We start from the raw sequence: 19764 nt of genomic DNA, 5'->3' as shown, positions 1-19764 counted from the left end.
TATCGCCATATAAATAAATTTTATAAATGTAGATATCTGCATATATACATCGAAATGGGTTTCTGCTTGCATGCTGCCTCTGTATACACAGAAATGTGTTTAAGTGTATATCTATATATATATGTATATATATATATGTATATATGTATATATACATATATATATACATATATGCATGCATGTATGGTTCTAAAGTGGTAAACTCGTATTTTGGGGTAGAAGCTGCGTTTACGTTTATAGGCGATGTGCGTTTGCGTTTTTAAGACAGGATTGCCAGCACAGTCGTTTTTTTCAACTGAACATCCGGATCTTTCAAAACAGATTCTGACAACGCGTTCGGAAAGCTTGACGAAAACCAACAAGACAAGGACGAACAAAAATCATTCTTCGTCCTCCGAGAGATGGACGGGGGAAGGAGGAACCTTGCAGTTCGGGAGAGGCACCGATCGCATGCAAGCGCGCCCACTGTACAGGCGGAGGGTCAGCAGGCAGACTTGAATCTGGAAAAAAGAGATTTCGGTGGAGCGAAAAAATGCAAAGCGACGCGCTCCAAAGCCGCAGTGCTGTGGCGTCTCCGAGAGCATTTCGGGAGAGCAGCTAAAACGGTGGACGGCTTGGTGTGTGACTGGTGCGAGAGAAGAAAAATAGCTGTCGCGCAAACTTGCTCCACGCAGAAACGAGTGCAGCGCGACTGTGCATGCGCGAGGACTTCCGCGCCCAACGACGGACTCAAGACCGGTGGCACAGAAACCGCAAAACGCTGCAGGCAGGGACTCCCGAATTCCTGAAGCGCCGCATGCAGAGACTGAAGTCGCGAGGGCAAACAAGTTGTTCACTTCTGCATGAACAAGCAAAGAGGAGCTGTACAGGCCTCCGTCCAGAATTGCCTAGACGGGAAGAGTGGGCGTCGAAGGCTCGAGAGCGAGGACAAGCCCCGCGAGGCTGTGTAGGGACAGCGAAGCTCTCGAAAGGCAAGTAGAGAGAGCGACCATGGGTGCGGTCACAGCGGTGGCCTCGGCTTTCCCTGCCGACAGGTTCGCGATAAGGCTGCTTGTACGCTGCTCTCGGCGGAAGATGATACACAGCGACTATGTCAACAAATCAAACACAAAGAGTCGCGCCGAGAACACAGCGGAAGAGGCGACCCTCACTTTCGTGAAAGGCTGATGGCATCCACACGGGTGCCAGTTCCGACGGCTCTGCATGCGCGAGGAGCTCGAAGCGGCCTTCCCTCGTGAGTTGCCGAGTCACAACGCGCCTGCCAGGCCAGTCGGCTCTTCAGATGGCGTCCGCTGCAACTCCGAAACCTCCGAGGCTCGGCTCGTGTACGAAACGCATGCAAGGCGGCACCTGCCGCTCTCCGCTTCGTTTCGCGCAAGGCCCCGAAGGTCCGGCAACGCGACACCCACAAGCCTCCTTGCTTTTTTCCCACAGAAAAATAACACAATTTACAGTTTCGGAAGCGTCGACAACCCAGCTGTGAAGGTCGCGATCTCGTGTATGCAGGAGGTCGGCTCATGCATGCAGGTGATCTGGCGATGCATGCAACGGCTTGGAATCGTGAGGAAGACATCGCGAGTCTGAGAGCTCTCGCCACGAAACGCGAGCCGCGTTGTTGAAAGCGAGGTCTCTCGAAAGGCGGAAAGACTCGTCTCGGACTCTCTGTTGGCCAAACGGCGCATGCATGCAACGAGTTCCCATTCACCCCAGAGGATGTTGAGGTGCAGAGTCCCTTTTCCGTCTCGAAACAATCCCCCGCGCGGAGCGTCCAGTGCTTCGCTAAAGACATTTCCACTATATGAGTTCTCTTCACGGAAACAGAGAGGACAGAAAGAGAAAAGGGCAGAAGTGGAATTCAGATACAAAGAGAAGTAAAGGAGGGACAAAACACAGAAATCGAGAGAAAGTGAGACAGAGATAGACACACATAGAGGAGCGAAGTAAAGAAACATTCGAGGAGGGAGAAAACACAAATTGAGAAATTGACAAGACGGTCGGGCCGTTGTTCATTCTCTCGGTCTGTGACCGTTGCGAACGGCATGCAGTTTGAGTGCCATCCTGAGTCTCAATATCCATGCAGCTCAGGTGTATCCGCGGCTCGCGGCCTTCTCGGCCTGTTCTCTCCGCCTTTGTCTCACGAGCGCAGAGAAGGGCCGCGTCATCAGGCGGTCTTCTTCGCGGATGCTGGCAATTGGACAAAATGTGCGAATCTCCAACTCTCCCCTCTCGTCCACGCACAGGCCGCGCCAGTCGAGCAGCGACCAGGCGTCCGCTTTCCGCCGCAACTGCATGCACGGCGCCGGCAAGTTCTGCATGCGGTCCGCAGCGCCTCGATGCTGCAGGCGAGTCCGCTCCTGCGGCGGACGTACACCTGAGCGCGGATCTGGCGGCGCAGCGAGTGACTCCGACTGCAAGGCGGGAGACGAAGGACCCGCACACAAAGGCTCTCCAGCAGAGGAGCCGCGAGAAGAAAGAGAAGAAAGAGGAGAAAGAGGAGAACGAGGAGAAAGAGAGGAAGGATGGAAAGAGGACGATCGAGGAAGACTCGAGAGAGAAGGAGAGTGAAGTTGAGAGTCTACGACATTGTTCCTCTCGGGAGATGTCCGTTGTTCAGAAAGCGAAGAGTTGAGAGAAGAGCAACCGACGGAAGAAGGCGAGGAGCGAGATAAGGATGGCCGCGTCGAGAGAGAGGAAAGGGAGGCGGCGGAAAAGAAAGAGGAGAGCGAGGAGAGCGAGGAAGCAGCGACAGGTGAAGAGGCAAGTGCACGGGAAAAGGCGAAAGCCGCTTTGGGGGACGGAGCCGCGGGCGTCTCCTTTCGTTCTCTTCGCGGAGACTCCTGGTTGCGTTGCTGTCTGGACGCCAGCGCCAGAGGCAGTACGTCGAAGAGAGACCTGAAGCCGCAGACAGGCGATACAGAGTGTCTCGGAAATGGCGGACCAATTGGGCGGCGGATCAGGTTGCTTCCGCGACTCACCCCCTTCGTAGAGCCCAAACGCTCCGCGCTCGCCCCCGCGGGAGAAACGAACGGAGGGCTGGCACCTAGAACAGCGAGAGTTCCCACGGAGCGAGGACCGATCGCGAGAACAGAGGGAGAACTCGAAGAATAGAGAAGGGAGACAGAGGAACACACGGCGAGAAGGCAGAAAAAGAAAAACGGAACCGAAAGACAGGAGACAAGTTTGAACAGTGGAGAAGAGCTGTCCAGATGCTCTCAGGAAACGGAGACGAGCAAGCAACGGAGAAAACGTCGTAGACAGGATGGGGAGAGACGGCGACGACAAGCTGACGACACAAGAAGGAGACGCGAACTCCTCAGTGGCCGCCGCGCGTCTCCGGGAGCTGTGACACGCTGAAAAAAATCGAGTGTAAATTGAAAGCAGATACTTGCCTCCCCACCATTCGTAGGACGCGTTGACATGTCGCCTCTCCACATACGCCGCAGCAGGTGCTCGTTTTTACCGCAGGCTCGGCCCTCGCCTTACCAGTCAGAGAGGAGTTGGGCGTTCAAGGCACTGCCGCCAGAGTCGTCTCTTGCCTCGAGGGTCTGGAGCGGTCCTCCGTCGGCGTCTGGCCTCCGCGCGAGCGAGTTGTTTGCGCGAGAAGAGAAGAGCGAGGCGACGGCTGCAGTGGAGAAGAAGGGGAACGCCGAGGCTGCGAAAGAGAGGAGCGACGTGCGTTGCTGGCGCTCACAGTCCTGTGCAGTTGCAGTCCAAATGCCTAAGAGCTGGTTGTCCAGAAGGTCCGCGAAATACGCAGTCGAAGGCGTCCGAAAAGTCGCCAGCAACTCGACCGAAAATCCCCTCTCTCCGCCACACGACGCCGGACTCGACGCAGCTGACGCGGAAGACCTTCCACGAACGGAAGTGCAGCCAGAAGAAGAAAAAGAAGAAAAAGAAGAAGAAGAAAAAGAAGAAGAAGAAAAAGAAGAAGAGGGAGAAGAAAAAGAAGGAGAAGAAGAAGAGGGAGAAGAAGAAGAGGGAGAAGAAGAGGGAGAACAAGGTGGGAGAGAAGGCGTTGGTAAGGACAACCTGGATGACGATGAGGAAGGAGAGCGGGGAAGAGAATTCGCTGTCTCTGAGCTGTCTCCTCGCTGCATGCGCGGACGGGTCTCAGCACGCACAGACGGCGCAGACAGCTGAAGTGTACATACAGCTGAGAGGGTTGAGGGAGGCGGGTGTGAGTCTGCAGCGAAGAACGAAGTCGCGAAGAAAGAGGAGGCGCGAGGAGATCGAGAGAAAGACCGCCGTCGAGCGCAGCCTCGGATGCGGTCTCTCGAGGAAGAGCCAATCGACTGGGGACCTGCTTCCACCTCAGAGACCTGGTGTTGTCCAACAGTGCGTCCAGCGTGAAGGCAGCGCGAACGGTTCTGCCCGCGCTCGTCTTCGAAAAGCCTCAAGAAAGAGAACCACGAAAAAGACGCCACGGAAGCAGACCGCGGAGACGCGGAGCTCCCCGAACAGGGGACCCGCAGGGAAGACGGTGGCGGCAACGCAGAAGAAGGAGAAGAAGAAGAAGCGAGAGAAGAAGGAAGAGAGGAGCAGGTGACGGAACTGGCGATTGTTGTTCTCAGTTCTTCCACGACGCGTCGCTGCGTCTTAGAAATTTCTGACTGGTGACTGCGAGCACGTCGGTCTTTTCTCTGCGCTTTGCTTTCCATCTCTATCTTCATTGGCGCGACAGTCGTCCGTCGTACTTCTCTACTCTCTCTCTGGTCCACAGACATGTCTGGACGATTGAGTACTGTGCCTCCTCTCTCTTTTTTCTCTCCCTGCTCGGATCGCCTTTCGTTTGTCTGTCCCCCGTTTTCTTCTCTTTCTTCTCCCTCGTTTTCTCGTCCTTCTTCTCGTCCTTCTTCTCTTTCTTTCACGTCAGTTGTTGTGGCCACTGGCAGCTCGCTGTCTGGCGAACTGTTCTCCGTCGGCTCTGTTTCGATTGCCTCTCTTTCGCCTTGGCCGAGGCTGGCGGGAGGCCACTGCCTCGCATGCACGGCCAGCCCCTCGCGCTCCCGCGTTTCCCCGGACTGCACCCGTTTCTCCTTACGAAACGCAAGACCTAAGCTACCTAAGCTCAAAGGTATTTCCTCCAAGCCGCATCTCTGCTCATCCGGCCGCCGCAGGACCTCAGAGCCGGCCGAGTCTGTGGGGTGGCGCGCCGAAAAAGCGGCCTGACTGCATGGACTGGACGCGCCGGTGATACCTGAAGAGGAAGACGAGGAAGAAGCATAAGGGCAGAAAGGAGAAGAAGAGGAAGAAGAGGAAGAAGAGGAGGAAGAGGAAGGACCAGTGAGGGGAGAGGGGAAATGGCACTTGATGCGACTGTCTGAGGGGATGTCGAAAGCCGCTCGACTGTTGTTCTGAAGACAGCAGAATGTCGGAGAAAGATTCGCATGAGATGCGAGGAGAAAAACATGTTTTCTCACCTGCGAGGATCCGACACTGCGGCGTATAGACTGGTCTCAACGCGTGGAGTGCGCTCTGGAAGTTTTCGATAATAAGAACAGAGAATTCGACATGTGTGGCGAGACCGCGTCTCCCTGTGGCATTCGCATCACATGCATACTCAAGCCTTTTTCACTCGGTCTCTCTCCTAAAGTGTTCTCTTCTCTTTCTCTCTGCTTCGCCCTCATGGTTTTCGTCCATGTGTCATCCTTCTCCTCCTCCGCGTCTGGGACTCTGCGTTCTTCTCCCGGCAAGACTGGAACCGACTTGTTTCTTACCTCCTCCTCGGCTTCCGCCAGAGCGGGCATGCGAATCGCCCAAACTTTCAGAAGACCGCCCTCTGGGAACTCTGTCGCTTCCTCTCCACTGTCTGTCCGCGCGTCGTCTCCCTCTGCTGTCACTTCACGGCTGCGGAGCTCCGCGTTTTCAGGGCGCGAGGAAAGGACTCCGCGCGCCTCTCCCTCTCGGCGCCGCGGCGCTCGCAGACGGCTCTGCTGCATCGTCAAGAGAAACGAGGAGGAGAGGCTCAGGCGGTACAGTCCGAAGCCTTCGCCACAGGCCACCGAGACAACGCATGCGAACGCCGCGCGAGAGTCGAAAAACCGCACCCAGCCTACACTGTCCAGGGCCGCCAGCAAGTAGCCGTCCGGCGCGCCTGGCTGCTGAGCCTGGCGAACGCGCAGAAGACGCGGAAGCTCCGCTGACGAAGAAGAAGAGGAAGACGGAACAGCGTCGAGTGTGTGGAGGAGACGGCCGTCGAGAATGTCCCAAATTTTGATTTTGCGGCTCTTCTTCCTCAGCCATGTGACGATATGTCTGCTCGTGTGAAGAGGTCCTTGGACAGCTGCGGCGGCGCCGACCATCTCTCTCGCCATTGAGTCGAGTGCGGTCTTCTCGGTCGTCGTTGCTTCAGGCGCCTCAAGTTCCGTCCGGAATTCCTCTGAGGATTCCTTGACGCAGTGCATCGCCCGCCGCTGTCTTGGATCCTCATGTTCCTCGCGCGAGGAGAAAAACGCGACGTTCTCTTCGCTCGCTGCGCACCACAGGCCTGGCGCCGCTGCACCGTCCCCGCAGTCGCCTCCCTCAGCTGTTGTCCATACACTTGAAGCGGTCCCGTCGTCGCTTTCGCGCTTCCGGCTCCTGTGTGTCTCCGCGAGTCTCCATCGTCGTGACCTCTCTCCTTCCTCCTCTCCCGCAAAGGCTGCACTCGCAGTTCCTCCCTTTTCAGATACTTTTTCCTTCTCGTCTGCTTCTTCCTGTGTCTTTGGGAAGCCTAGAGAGAAGAAGGTCGAGAGCGGCGGGAGGGCGAAGGAGGTCAGAGGGGAGGGTGACGCAGCCTCGGCACCAGGGGGGGAAGACAAAGGCGCCGGGGAAGAAGAAGGAGGCCAGGCTGCTGGAGTTTTTTCTTCTTCCCTCTCTCGCATCCGTCCACGCGCGATTTGTCGACCTCGCTTGGACCCCGCAAAGACGCAGAGAGGCGAGAGCGCAGAATCGAAGAAACAGGCGTCTGTGCCTGCAGAGGCGTCTGTGCCTGCAGTGTCGTCGGATGTCCCGCGACCAAGTCGCTGTCTCTTTGGGTCGCTCTTTGTGCTCTTTTCCTTCGCGGCGCGAGTCTTGCGCTTCCGTCCTTCGTCGCCTTCGAAGAACGTTCCAGTTGTTTGCGAGGAAGTCGAAGACGTCGCGCGTAAAGACGGCAGAGTCGAGAGCGGCGAGGCGTCTCTCGAGTGACCGAGCGGAGACCACAGTCCCGTTTGAGTCTCCTCAACTTCTCGCTCTCTGTCGACCCAGGTGTGCGAGGGCGACGGCCCAGGCGACAGCGGTTCGAGTCTCTTCACTCGCGTGGACGTCCACGCAGACTGCTCCTCAGAAGAAGGAAAATGCAGAGGAGAAGAAGAGACGAGAGAAGAAGACAAAGAAGAGGGAAGAGAGGAAAACGAAAGAGGAGACGCAGGGAGAGAAGGTGCGAGACGGTGAAGAGCTGAGAGTGAAGCGGCGCGACCCGCAGAAGCTGGACGTGAGAGAGGAAAGGGAGACCAATGGTAAGACGACGAGGACGCCACAGAGAACGACAGACATTCGTGAGCGTGTTCAGAGAGAACAGACGGCAACGACGGCGGAGAGGAGGACAGCCGACAGGAGGCATAGTCGGAGGCGTCACGCATGCACGGCGAAGTGGAGGAAGAAGGGGAGAAGACGGCAGAAAGAGGGGGAACGATCGTCGCGCTCCGACGTCCCCCACATGCCGCCTCTCCGTACGGTCTTCTCTCTGATGAGATTCGTTTTGCCGCATGCTGAAGACTTGGCCGGGAGCTCGACGCGGAAGCAGAAGCCGAGAGATAAGGAGAGGCACGGGAAGCAGCGCTGCGCTCTTTGGGTCTTCCCTGGAAACCGCGAGAGCGCTGGGGAGGTTTCTTCGGCGCAACGCCTTCGCTCTCAGATGCGCGGTTGCGACAAAGAATGGTTTGTCGCTGGACGTCCTGGAACTGCAGAAGTCTTCGGATGAACTCCGGCGAAGCGGGTCGGTACCCCGCCCACAAAAAGTCGACGTCCTCGGTGGCGAACGCGAGGGAGGGGAAGAGCAGCTCCGAGTGGGTGATGGTGTACATACACTCGAGCGACTCGGAATGGTAAACGCAAAGGCCGCGGGAAGTGAGGAAGGTCAGCTGGCAGTTCCGGATGCTGACATCCAGGCTGAAGTCGTGGGGTTCCCAGTCGTCTGCGTTGGTCTTTTGTCGCAGACCCTCGAAGGCGTCCTCTTCACCGTTTGGCACTTTGTCTTCGTCGTCGCTTCCGCGCGGCGCCCCCGCGGGAGCGCGTGGAGTGTTCTGCGCACATGGCGAGAAGCGGGGGACTTGCAGACGACAGACAAATTCACCAGACCGCAGGTCGAATCCCTTCAGGCATTTGTTGACGTGGTAAACGACTTTTGTGCGCGACGCCGCCAACGCAGGTTTGCTGCTTCGACCTCGCGGCCCGCAGCCGACGCGCGCGCGCCAGCATTCGCGAGATGCACTCAAGTCGATGCACTGGATGTACACCCCGTTCTCCCAGAGCAGCAGCGTGGAGTCGGTCGTCAGCGCCAGGCTGCCTTCGTAGTCGGGGAACGCGAGGGGGAGCAAGTGAGGACAGCGGAGCACAGGCGCAGAAGAGGCGCTTCGACTTTCGTCGTCGCCACCCCGTGTGTCGTCTCCTCGCGGCGCGAATTGCTGCGCATCCCGCTGCGAAGCAAAGAAAGTCGGGTGCTGAGGCAGACGCGAGCGCCGCGTCTCTGCGGCCGAGTCGAGTGCAGATCCGCTACGACTGTTCCTGAGCGTCTTGACGAACATGTTCGCCTTCGCGTACATCAACTTCCAGTCCCACCCTTGCGTGTAGAGAAGGTAGTTTTCGTACTTGAAGCCGAACCGGCGCAGACACCGCTCTCGCCACAGCTGCTGGTGCTGCAGTGTACAGACAGCCCACCAGGCCTTGCAGACCGCGCTGCAGCTGCACAGGTCCGCGACGGGGAGGAAGAAGCCCAGCAGAAAGACGATTGTTTCGCAGGGTCCGTCTGGGGACTGGTGCAGAAGCGAGAGGGCGCGCGCGGGAGGCGCGAACGCGTCCTCCCGAGGTGGAGAAGAAAACGTCTCGACCGTTTCGCTCGACTCTTCCACTCTGGAGGGAATCCCGCCTGCAGCGCTTGCTCGCGCCGACTCGCTCTTCCTCTCCAGCGCCTCGATCCGAGAACGAGACGCCATGGCTCCTCCGTCGCGGCCGCGGCCTCTGTCTCCGACGACGAGATCGTGTGGTGTGCGTCTCCCGCAGATCTTCCTGCCCAGGAGGAGTCCTCAGCCTTCCCGGCGCCCAGCAATGAAAATTCAGAACACACCACTGATCGTGGCTGGCCATTCCCGCGAAAGCAAGCTGGAGAAGAAACTCAACGGGCGCCACCTCCATCTTCGTTCCAGAGAGGCCGGAGAGGCGCCGGCGAGTCCAGCAGAGCCCAGCGCATTGGCTGGCCTCGTCCCCAAACCTTGAGGCCTCAACTCTGTGAACGGAGAGCTTCGCAGCGCCTCCGCCGTCAAGCTGAGAAACGCCTGAAAAGCCGCGCTGCACCGACAAATCACAACGCCGCTTCCTCCCGTGTCATGAGTGAACTCGAGGTGGGTCAGATCCTTGAAACAATGTGAGGTAAGGAGAAACGAAACATTTGACAAACCCTTTTCGATGGTGAAAGCGAGACGGCGTCGAGTCTTCTTATTCACAGGCGCGGGAAGCCGCTTCCTACACAAAGGGTGACGAGCTTGGTCCTCGCTGTCTCGCCCAAGCCCATCGAGCGACGGGCGCGTCGCGCTCGCGGCAGGGAAAACGAAACAGGGTAGTCGGTGGTTGAAGGGGGCTTCGGCGGCTCACTTCTCTCTTCGCGCAGAAACTATGTGTAGTCCTCGTGTCGACACCCGTCCTCAAGACTCAAGACGGCAACACAGCATGAGTTACGTAGAAATTCATTGGACGTCGTTCATGGACTTTGCCTTCGGTGTGGCAACTCTTTGCGAAATCCTCCGTCAGAGCGGCAGCGCTGTGTGTGTAACGAGAAACATCTCATGGAAGCAGCGTCTCGACAAGCATCGACGGTGGGCGACAGACCCCCGACACAGGGATACTTTCGCAGGCCTCTCCTGTAAGGTAACGAACTCGATGAAGAAGCGAAAAAGGCGCGCGGAGCCGCGCACGCCGTGTCCGACGAACGGTCTTGACCTCGACGTTTCGATGAGAGGTCGCCGCAAAAAAAGTCCACGAGGAACGCGAGTCCTCAAGAAACGCGCTGCCGGACTGTCGGTTCGGTGCTCGCGTTTCCAGACTGGAAACGTCTGCACACTCCAACTCGCGCGCTCTGAGTTCGGGACGCGGCCGGCAGCCAGCCTTGTGTGCAGACTCGTGGAGCAGGAAACGGGAGATTTTTGCACCTGGATAATTTACAGAAGCAGCTCGACGCATGGGCATTCAGGAGAAACGCCCAGAACGGGGAGAACCGCTCAGGAAAACGCACACGAGCGTGTGTGCGAGAGCAGAGTCGAGCGCGCCGGGACCCACAGGAAAAAGGGGAACTTTGCGTCCAGCACACGACCCGAACTGGAATTGGACTCCAAACACTCGACTTGGAAAGCTTTCCTACGCCTGCAAAGCCTCCAGGAACGCCGAGAAAGAAAACGCAGAGAAAATTGGGTGCGGGACTGGGAAGAGAGCCGTTCTCAAGCTTCAACAGGACACTGCAAACACACATTTTGAGACACGACCGATTGGAGGGTCGCCCGACGAAAACGAGCACACACGAATCTTTGCGCAGGGGGGAAGGGGGGCAGGACGTCAAGAAAAGTCCGAGGCCCTAAAGCCGGTATTTTCTTGGCGGGAAAGCAAGTCTGAAAGCAAGAAACACACTTGTTCCGAACAGAGCCAGGTCACAGCCCGGTTTCGAGCCCCGCCACCCGGCGAAAAACGCGATCGATGCGAGCCCTGCTGCCGTCTGAACGGTCTCGGGAGTGTTCTGCGCAAGCTCACGCGGCCTCCTCTTTCCACAAAATCCAAGTTCTGTAGTCCTGTTGCAGTGTTGCGTGAGTTGAGTGTAAGGGCACTCTCCAGCGTACATTCGAACACAAACACTCAGATGAAAGCTGTTCGTGGGGGGAGGTTGATCAGCCGTCATAAGAAAATCGGTGATCGCTCATAGGCGAAACTACCACCGAGCCACTTGTGAGTGCATTCTTCGACAGGTAAGCGTTCCTGAAGCGACGGACAGTTTGATATGGTTAAGGACACCAGAAGTCCAGCCTTGCGATCTATCCGGGTGGGAAAACCAAAGGCTTTTCGCTGGGGGAAAGAAAGTCCGAGACTCCAGGATCGGATCTCCTCTGCAAACCACGAGGTCTCACCAGCTGGGCAAAAAGACGTACTGGCATACACCGAACAGAGTGAGTTCTTCGGAGAGCTCCTTTTACGCAGTAAAATAAAATACAGCTCTTTCAGCTGGAAACAAGTGGCAGTTTTTCGGTCACGCATGTGGAAATGCCGCTGAGGCATCGCTTCTCACCATTTCAATATCACACGCGCTTTGCTGACGAGAGAGGGTTTAATCAACGCGGTTCCTCTGCGGTCACTTGTACACGACTGAGGCAGGTTTACGGTTTGCAGGCCTGGCTCTGCATTGCCTGCCTCAGCTCTGAGCCACATCTGTGCAGTTCCACGTGCAGTGTTCCAGAGTAAAGTTCTAGCGAGAAACCTGCTTGAATTTTAACAGGGGTTTCTCGATCTGAACTTCAGTGAAGCATGGGCACTCTGAAACAGTTTCTGTGCCCCAGAGCGCTGATCCTTTTGCAAGCTGTTGAGAAGTACTAGCCCCTTAAAGACGCGGAACGAGAATGTCGTAACTAGTTTTTACACCGAGTGCCTCTCAACTGCATTTAGAACGAAATAATGGAAGACACCCCCGAATTTCTGCAAGTGAGGCATGCGCCGTTTTAAGCCTTCGGCACGGCTCTTGAAAGATCCTGAAAGATGCTCCAGAACGCTGAAAAATAAAGGATTTCACCTTTCTTTCTAAAACGAGCATCTCCAGCGAAGGTGCACTGCAGGTCTCCCGGTCTCTTTTATCCGCACACCCAACGCTGCCCGGTTTTCTCGAGTCCGCAGAAGTAGTTAAACTATAAAAGAGTCGAGCTTTACTCATACACACCATGTGGAAAAGCGTCCAACCAGCGAGCAGCCAGGTGCTACGTGAACAAGAATCTGTGGGCTCTGTGCAGGCTAGCATAAGGAAAGAGACTACCAAAGTGCATTTCATGATGTTTACAGCTTGTACAACCGCCGTTTTCTCACATGTACGTTATTTTGGAAAGTTCGCAGGAAGTTGTTAATCACCTGTCTCGTGCCGAGACTTCTGTGAATCGGAATGTAGACGGAAGCATTTACACGGAGAACCCAGGAGTGGGATAAGCAAGTACACACCGCGATTATGCGAGCACACAACACGCCAGCATGCTCAGTAGCAATTCTCTGTAGCTGATCACGGGGAATTTGCTGCTGTTCAGGTTGAACAAAAGTGCAAAAGCGCCCCGCGGGTAAGACGAAGGGTTTAGGGCGGCCGGAAAGAATGCAGTTTCGTATGGAAACATCTGTAGTGCTTTCTGACGGCCACGGGAGGGAGGTTCAAGAGGCGCAAACGAACAGACTGCGACATGAGTACCATTATATCGTAGAGGAGAGATACAGAAGATGTATATCGATATACACTAGGTAGACATGGACGTCGATTCGATATAGAGGCTGATAGATGCAGGATAGATGCAGAATAAGTAGATTTACACAGAATCGCGAGATATTCTCACATTCCACGAATCAAACAAGGGCTTTCCTACATCGGCTCAAGAGCAAAACACTCTTCCACTTCTCCTCATCTGATTCCGAGGCACTCTTCGACCTCAACGAAACCGACACATACAAAGCTACACAGAGACAAAAGAAGCCACAAGTATGTATCTTCTGTGTGGTGCCTGACTGCTGATAATCTACTGGTTTCCCATGCCCCTGACTCTCTTGTTTTTCGACTCGCGAGAGCAGAACATCCCCGACAAGCATCAGCAGCGGCAGAATCGATAAATCTGTCGGTTGTAGGAAGAGGACCTCGCAAAGTCTTAGGAAAGCATGGTTCACGGTCACTGAAACTTGCAGCTCTTCAGTGGAGAGACGACACCAATGACACAAAAGGTGTCTTCTCTGCTTTTTTCCGCGCACCCTAAATGCCAGTCATGTCATTCCGCTTTCTGTGCTTCAAGTACAGAGCTACGTTCCTCACTAGTGAATCAGTGAGGTGTGCCTTCTACAGCAGAGCTCGTCTTCCACAAAGGCAGGTGTCATGGGACGTTTGAGACGCCAAGCACAAAACGCGTTTCTACTGTGCCGTGCATGTCGAGAATCCTGGCCCTGTGTGCATGCAACGAATTTCAGACGCTGGAACGGCGGTCTTGCTCGCAGGTGTGCAACGAAACAGTAGCCTTCTCGAATTTTCGGTCTCGAGAGATGTTCTTCGCGAGTCCCCTCTCTTACCAAAGTTGAAGGTAGCCATACACAGAAAAAGGCTGACCGGTGGTTCCCCTCGGTTTTTTTCATTATGCACACATTGCGGGACCTCAGCAAGCAGGCCTGAGTGACCGTTTCTGTACGAGCAAAGACAGATGGCCATTCTCTCCACGTTTTCCGTTCCCTCTCCCCGCTCTGCAAGGATGCTCACCAGACGGAGAGAAATCCGATTCCAGGGATTTCTGGGCGCTTCAGTCAGCCACTTTTCCTCTTGGCCTGTCCCGAACTTGTAGAAAGCTGCCCACTGCTGAGGCACAGCTGAGCAGGCCCGTCAGCGTCTCGCGCAGACACTGTCTAAAAATGGCACGCCTTTCCCGTGTGCATCTCCGAATTCTGACTTTAATCGATACAAAGTGCCACGCGCGGCAAATTTGCTATTTTCCTTTCCTCGTCTAACGGCCCATTCGGGACCGGAAACTCCCGAGACCGGCCGCGGCGTGCTCCCAGAGCGTGAGCTACGCGAGCCGCAGGTGTACAGACACTTCCCGAAGGTCAGTTGCGTTTGCACTGGAGGGTGAACCCATCCATTTGTTCGACACAAAATGAGTCTTCCCTGCGCTTTCGTACGGGCAACCTCATGTCCCATTTCCGCCACGTCGCTCTCCGTGTGTCAATTACAGACTTACGTTCCTCACTAAAGCAAGGGTGAGCTGTGCGATTGAGACTTTTGCTTTTTCCCCCACAGCTCACCAAGCACCTGCCAAAAAGGATCCAGAATGGCATAGGTCGTTCCCTTTTTCATGCATAGGTCCTTGCTGAAGTGGCGGAAAGGGGAATGTACCCGACAATGCAGGAGGCTCGGAAGTCGCCGTCCCCTGCGCCGGCGGCGGCGCCAGCCGTACCTGCTCCCGGGCGCGCATCTGTGACGCCTTTTCTGCTTCAGACGCTCTCGAAGCTTCTGTCCGTGTCATTTTCGATTCTCATCTCGCGCCTCTTTGGTCTTCCGTCACACATTTTGGCGGCAGCCGTCTTCTATTTGCCCGCTCTTCAGACAACGGGTCTCTTCGTCATGCGAGAAGCTCTGCGGCGCGCCACGGCGCGCCCCGTCGCCTCGGATTTGTCTGTCTCTGTCCATGCGTCCGGCAGCGACTCTGAAGCGCACACGAAGGCCCAGCGAACCTCCGCAAGCCGCCCGCCCTCTCCTGAACGTGTCGAAGGCGCCTCGCGCGCCAAGGCTCCCTTGTGTCCCGTGCAACGAAACAGCCTGTGCAGCAGCTTGAATCTCGCATATCTCGGCTCAGTCTTCTCGATTGTCTTTTCTCTGCTTCTTGCGGTTGTCTGGATCGCTGTGCCTCCGATTCTCCGGAGTGGAACCGACGGGAGAGAGGGCGCGAACTTTTTTGCGCAGACCAACGACATGCGCTCGCAGGAGCAGGCGACGCGCGCCGTCCTCGAAGCCGCGGGACATGCTGCCACCCTGTGGAGCTACCGGATATGTGTCGTTCTCTTTTTCTCCGCAAGCGTCGTCGAAGCCGCTGCAGAGCCCCTGTTGATCCGCGTGCTTCTCCAAGTCACTGAGCCTCACACGAGCGACGAAGAGACCGACGACGGAGTCGCGGAAGAAGACAACGAAGAGGAAAGGAGTTGGAGGAACGGCGCCTTCGGAGATGTGGAAGGAAAGCCGGCGATGCGAGGCGTCTGGGCGAAGGACGGAGAAGGCGGAAGGCGAACAGTGCTGACAAAAGACAGCGGAGAAAACGGAGCAAGGATATCCTGCAAAGAACAGGAAACACTTGCACTGAGTGCGGAGGCTGCGTGTCGGCATCGAGCCCTCGCAGAGGCCGCTGCGACTTTGGGCAGGACGCTGACCGTTCTGTGTCTCTTGGGAGTACTTCATTTTCTTCGGCTGCTGGTCGTCGATCTCCACTTGAAGTCGGGGACGGCTTGCGGCGACGCGTCCTCCTGCGACTCTCAGACGTTGGTGGGGAGAGCGGCCAAGGCTCCATCGGGCCTCGGCACCCTTCAGGTGTCTCCCGGAGAGACAGCGGTCCTGGCGCGTCTCGTTCTGTCTCTCACCGTCTCTCACCCCCTACTGGCCTTCGCCTTTGGCCAAGTCGTCTACTCGCTCGTGTGGTTTTTTCGTCTCATGCACGCGGCGCAGCCGCTAACCACACAGAGAAGAAGGAAACGGAGGCCGTGCTTCTTTACTGAACTGAGAAGGTACCTGGAGGCTGTCTCGCACATCCGCGCGGGAAGGTGCAGCTGTGGCGGCAGACGCTGCGCGGGGTCGTCGGCTTCGCGGGCGGTCGCCACGGACTTTGCAGCCTCAGTTCCTGCAGAGTCAGGCGTCCTTTGCTCTGCCCCACCGCGCCCGATTTGGGCTCGTTGGCTTCCGCGCCTTCGGGGGGTATGCCAGGCTCCGCAGAGAGCGCGCGAGCGGCTGCTGGAGGCGGCAAGACGCCTCACCGTCGCCGAACACCGCCGGCTGCTTCGAGTCAGTTTCGGACTCATGGTGCAGAAGTTTCTGGGGGTCGAAGGCGAAAAATTGCTCCTCCTCGCCCTCCTCAGTCCGGACGCTGCAGGCGAGTTCGCCTTCGTCACTGGCGCAGCTTCCATCTTCCCTCGCCTCCTTTTTGGCCCCGTCGAAGACGCCGCCTTCACCGCTTTCTGTGCGCTGCACGGCGCCGGCGCCTTGGGCTCCAAGACGCCTCCGGAGACACTCGATCCCAGTGCGCCGGAACGCCGGACAGCCTCCACGGTGGCGACTAGCCCGGCGGAGACGAAGGCGCGAGACGACGCGGGGATCCCGGAAGAGGCGGGCGGCCTCCAGAGGCGGCAAGGCCTCGTGGTGCGTTTGAGGCGGAGAGCGAACCACGCGCAGCCTCTGTCTCCGTCGAGCCTCAGGCGTGGGGTCGGCGGTCCAGCATGCAGCGACCAGCAGAGACCGGCGGGTTTGGGGTCTTCGTCTTCGCTCGGATCACTTTCGATGGGAGGCGAAGACTCTTGCGGGGCTCTGGCACCTGGTGGAGAAGAGGTGGACGGCGGTGACGCTCTTGAGGAGAGAAAAGGCGAAGGACGGGAGGAGCTGCTCGGGCCGTCGGTGCCGCTGCTTCGTCTCCTCCTTGCCCTCGAAGGAACAATTGGCCTTGTCGCGGCTACATGTGGACCGGTCTTCGCCAGAGTAGCTGTGCGGCTCATCTACGGACCCAGATGGGGTAACTGCCCCGGCGCCGTCGCGGCCCTCCAAGTGTACGTTTCTGCGTCGGAACAATCGCGCCGAAACTCGAACGCGACATCGTATTCTGACCTCGGTGCCTCAAGTGTCGAGAGCCTCTGTCCATCTTTCTTCCGTCAGCGTTCGTGACGAGAAGGAGGGCGGAGATCTCCTTTCTTCCCAAGTGTAGATGAGGCATCCGAGACCCGCAGGGGAGGGTGGTGAATGCAAAGAGGAGGTTGTTGAGGTGGTAGGGTGTCTAGACACCTAGAAAGTGGAGACCTGAGACTCTTCGGCCTTGCGACAAGAGCGGGTTTGCGCCACGATAGGAGATGACAGTTGAGAGAGTTGGGCACTGAGGTCTAGGATATTGACTACGATTCTAGTTGCGACGCGGAGTTCCTTCTCACTGCCATGCACCACGCCTCCAACGGACTGCTTGAGCCAGCGAGTTCAGTTCACGTGCTATGTCTTTGGTTAAATATGGATGTGTTTGCTTGAGGGACATTCGGAGACACCCCGAAGATCTTCCGAGTCAAAGCAGGTTCTTTCTGCGAGCCTCTGTTCCTGTGGGAGAAACGAACTGGTGTACACTGGATGTTTCGCTTCTCAGCTCTCCTTCGCTCGAGAAACGGAGAAAGAGAAGGAGGTGGAGAAGTAGACAACTGTTTGGGGTAGAGTAGAGAGGTAAAACGTCTCGCATCTTCTCCGCTGTCGTTTGCGCCCTGTAGGTACAGCGTGTATATTCTGCTGATCGCAGTCTTCGGGCTGCTCGACGCGCATGCACTCGCCACTGCGCCACCAGCCATGCTGCGACTTCTACGGCGTTTGAAAGGATGGGCGACTGCTCTGCATCTGGTCGTTTTGTTGCCTGCATTTGTTTCCTTTTTTCCAGAGGTAGGTTTCAAGACAAAGGTTCAAATGTGCAAGACTCTCCCCGTTTCTTGTGTACCAGTGTGTCGGTTTTTCAGAGCTACGCAGGACACCCGTGTCTCGCAATAACTGAGATGTTGTATGGTAACTATGTCTACGCATGAGGCTAAGGACTATAAAATACACTGTAACTGTATCGATGCATGATACTGAGAGCTTGTATGGTAACTATGTCTGTTCATTAAGGTTTAGCCTTTCCAGGTGTCTCCCCTCACAGCCCTCTGTGCGTGACGTGTAAGTGATCGCTGCCTTTTCCTGCCTCAAAAGCCCCCACTTGGCTTACTCGTCAGCTTCTTCGTAGCTGTATCGTGGAAGACGTAGAATTCTCATGATGGACTTGTCTTCATGTACTGCCAAGATTCATTCTGAACTGTGTCTGGTCTTTAGCATCCGCATGAAAAAACTGGCGTTCGATGCGGATATACAATCCAAGATGGGCGTGTCAGTCGGGGAAGTGCGTCCTCCCTTGTCTGGTCGAGTGCACAGAAACGCTCTTCTGAGCCGGAGTCTCTCTGCAGAGAGAAGGATCCGACAGTGCTTTCGCTCTCGCTCTTTCAGACGTTTCTCGAGCCTCTCAGATGCCCTTCGTTCAGCTCCTCTTCTGCGTCCTTTTCCTTGTGTGTTTCCCTTTAGCGGCAGGCAGCCGCAGTCGTCGCAGCGCAGTGTCTGTACACCTTCTTCGGGATTATCGCCGATGTGGTGCCCGTCGCGTTCCGTCTCGCCAGCGTCCGTTCGAAACGGAGTCGGAGTTTAGAGACTCTTTGCATCGTTCGGCATCTGTCTTCTTTGGGGACGAAGAGTGACTGCGCTTCGGAGTCCTCGGGCGTCCAGCTCGCAGTGCAAACAGCGTCGCATGCACCCGCGATAGTGCATGCACCAGATACACCGCATGGACGGAATGCGTCACCGGACGTTTCTTTGGAGCGCGGGGCGTCGCGGCGGAGGTTTCTTTTCGCCAAAGGGCTGGCGAACGGAGGTGTGAAGGACCGTGAAGAAGAAGCGAGAGAGAGCGAGACGCATGTGTGGGGGTCGATCTCAGCAGAAGAGGGGGGAGGTGCCGAAGAAAGAGCGAATGCGTTTCAGGAGCGCTTGCGTCTCGCTGACCTCTTGCCTCATGTCTTCCCTGCTGCACTTGCACTTCTCCCGCCATCGCCGCTGTCGCTAGTTCTGCCAATTCTGCTTGCAGCGAGCCTCGCGGTGGCAGCTGTATCTTCACTGCGGCGCTCAGCGCAGGAAAGCTGCGCTCCAGAGGAGTCTGCGAAAGACGCAAGAAGTGACTCCACACGTCGCGTAGACTTCGACTCCGACATCTGTTTGTTCGAGAGCAGAGGGGGGGAACCCGAGGAACTCAGGTCGTGCCGGCCGGGGAGACACAAGCGCATGCGACAGAAAGACAGGATAGAGATTCTTCCGCGAGACAGTTCGAGCGCCGACTCCGCATTCGCTCAAGGGGACTCGCAGGTGTTGCGCGTGATGGGAGTCTGCGCGAAGGAGTGGCATGTAGAGGTACTGCTCGGCTTCGTCGTTGCATGCGGTCTGGTGCTTTCGCTGTCAAAGCCTTGTTTGACAACGTTGACTCTGCTCCAAGTCGGGGGGGCAAGGACGCAGGTGCCTTTGCTAGGCAGCTTGACGGCTGCAAAAACGTGAGCTTTTCAGCGAGGAAAGAAGGTGTCAAACTGGAAAACAGGAGGCGTCGATGTGGAAGGGGGTAGGGGGGGTAGGGGGGTGTCACTTCGTGCATGCGATTCGGTGGAAGAGTGGCGACGGGAGATTCAAGCAACACTCAGTTTTCGCGAAACACTGGATTTCAAATCCACGACAGAGTGCGTCGTTTTCCCCGCAGCAACAGAGTGCGGAGGCACTTGGCGAGTCGCCATTTCCACTAAATATTTGGCACCTGAAAACGCGAGAACCTGAAAAACTGGACAGTCGTCTAGTAAAGTGTGAATCCCGTGGGAACTTTCTTCCTTTAAATCTTTTCTACAAAGACTGGAATTTTGTGAAGAGAGTCGGCTGTTGCCCGGCAGATACAGCAGACATCTTGAGTTCACGCAGAATCGTCATTTCTCGGAACCCAGCTCAGCATTCTTCTCGAAAAATGGTGTGTTCAAAAGTAGATAAATCGGTGC

At 56.5% G+C, this 19764-nt stretch overlaps 2 protein-coding genes across 2 annotated transcripts; one reads left to right on the top strand and one right to left on the bottom strand.

The window, feature by feature from the left end:
* Window positions 1–303: 303 nt before the first annotated feature.
* Window positions 304–9415, bottom strand: TGME49_305630 (hypothetical protein). The gene is made up of 3 exons (XM_018782456.1): window positions 5718–9415; window positions 3484–5354; window positions 304–2892 (listed from the first exon to the last, which is right to left on the bottom strand). Exons 1-3 carry the CDS (start codon window positions 9171–9173, stop codon window positions 2082–2084), a joined length of 6138 nt encoding a protein of 2045 aa, XP_018636146.1. The 5' UTR covers window positions 9174–9415; the 3' UTR covers window positions 304–2081.
* A 4079-nt stretch (window positions 9416–13494) lies between these two features.
* TGME49_305620 (hypothetical protein) lies at window positions 13495–19431 on the top strand. Its single transcript, XM_018782455.1, has 3 exons — window positions 13495–16737; window positions 17434–17599; window positions 18269–19431. The coding sequence occupies exons 1-3, from the start codon at window positions 14324–14326 to the stop codon at window positions 19280–19282; spliced, it is 3594 nt and encodes a 1197-aa protein (XP_018636145.1). The 5' UTR covers window positions 13495–14323; the 3' UTR covers window positions 19283–19431.
* Window positions 19432–19764: the final 333 nt, after the last annotated feature.

Source organism: Toxoplasma gondii, chromosome IX, assembly GCF_000006565.2.
Source record: "Toxoplasma gondii ME49 chromosome IX, whole genome shotgun sequence".
Taxonomy (NCBI): Eukaryota; Apicomplexa; class Conoidasida; order Eucoccidiorida; family Sarcocystidae; genus Toxoplasma; species Toxoplasma gondii.
This window is presented reverse-complemented; position numbering and strand designations above follow the sequence as displayed.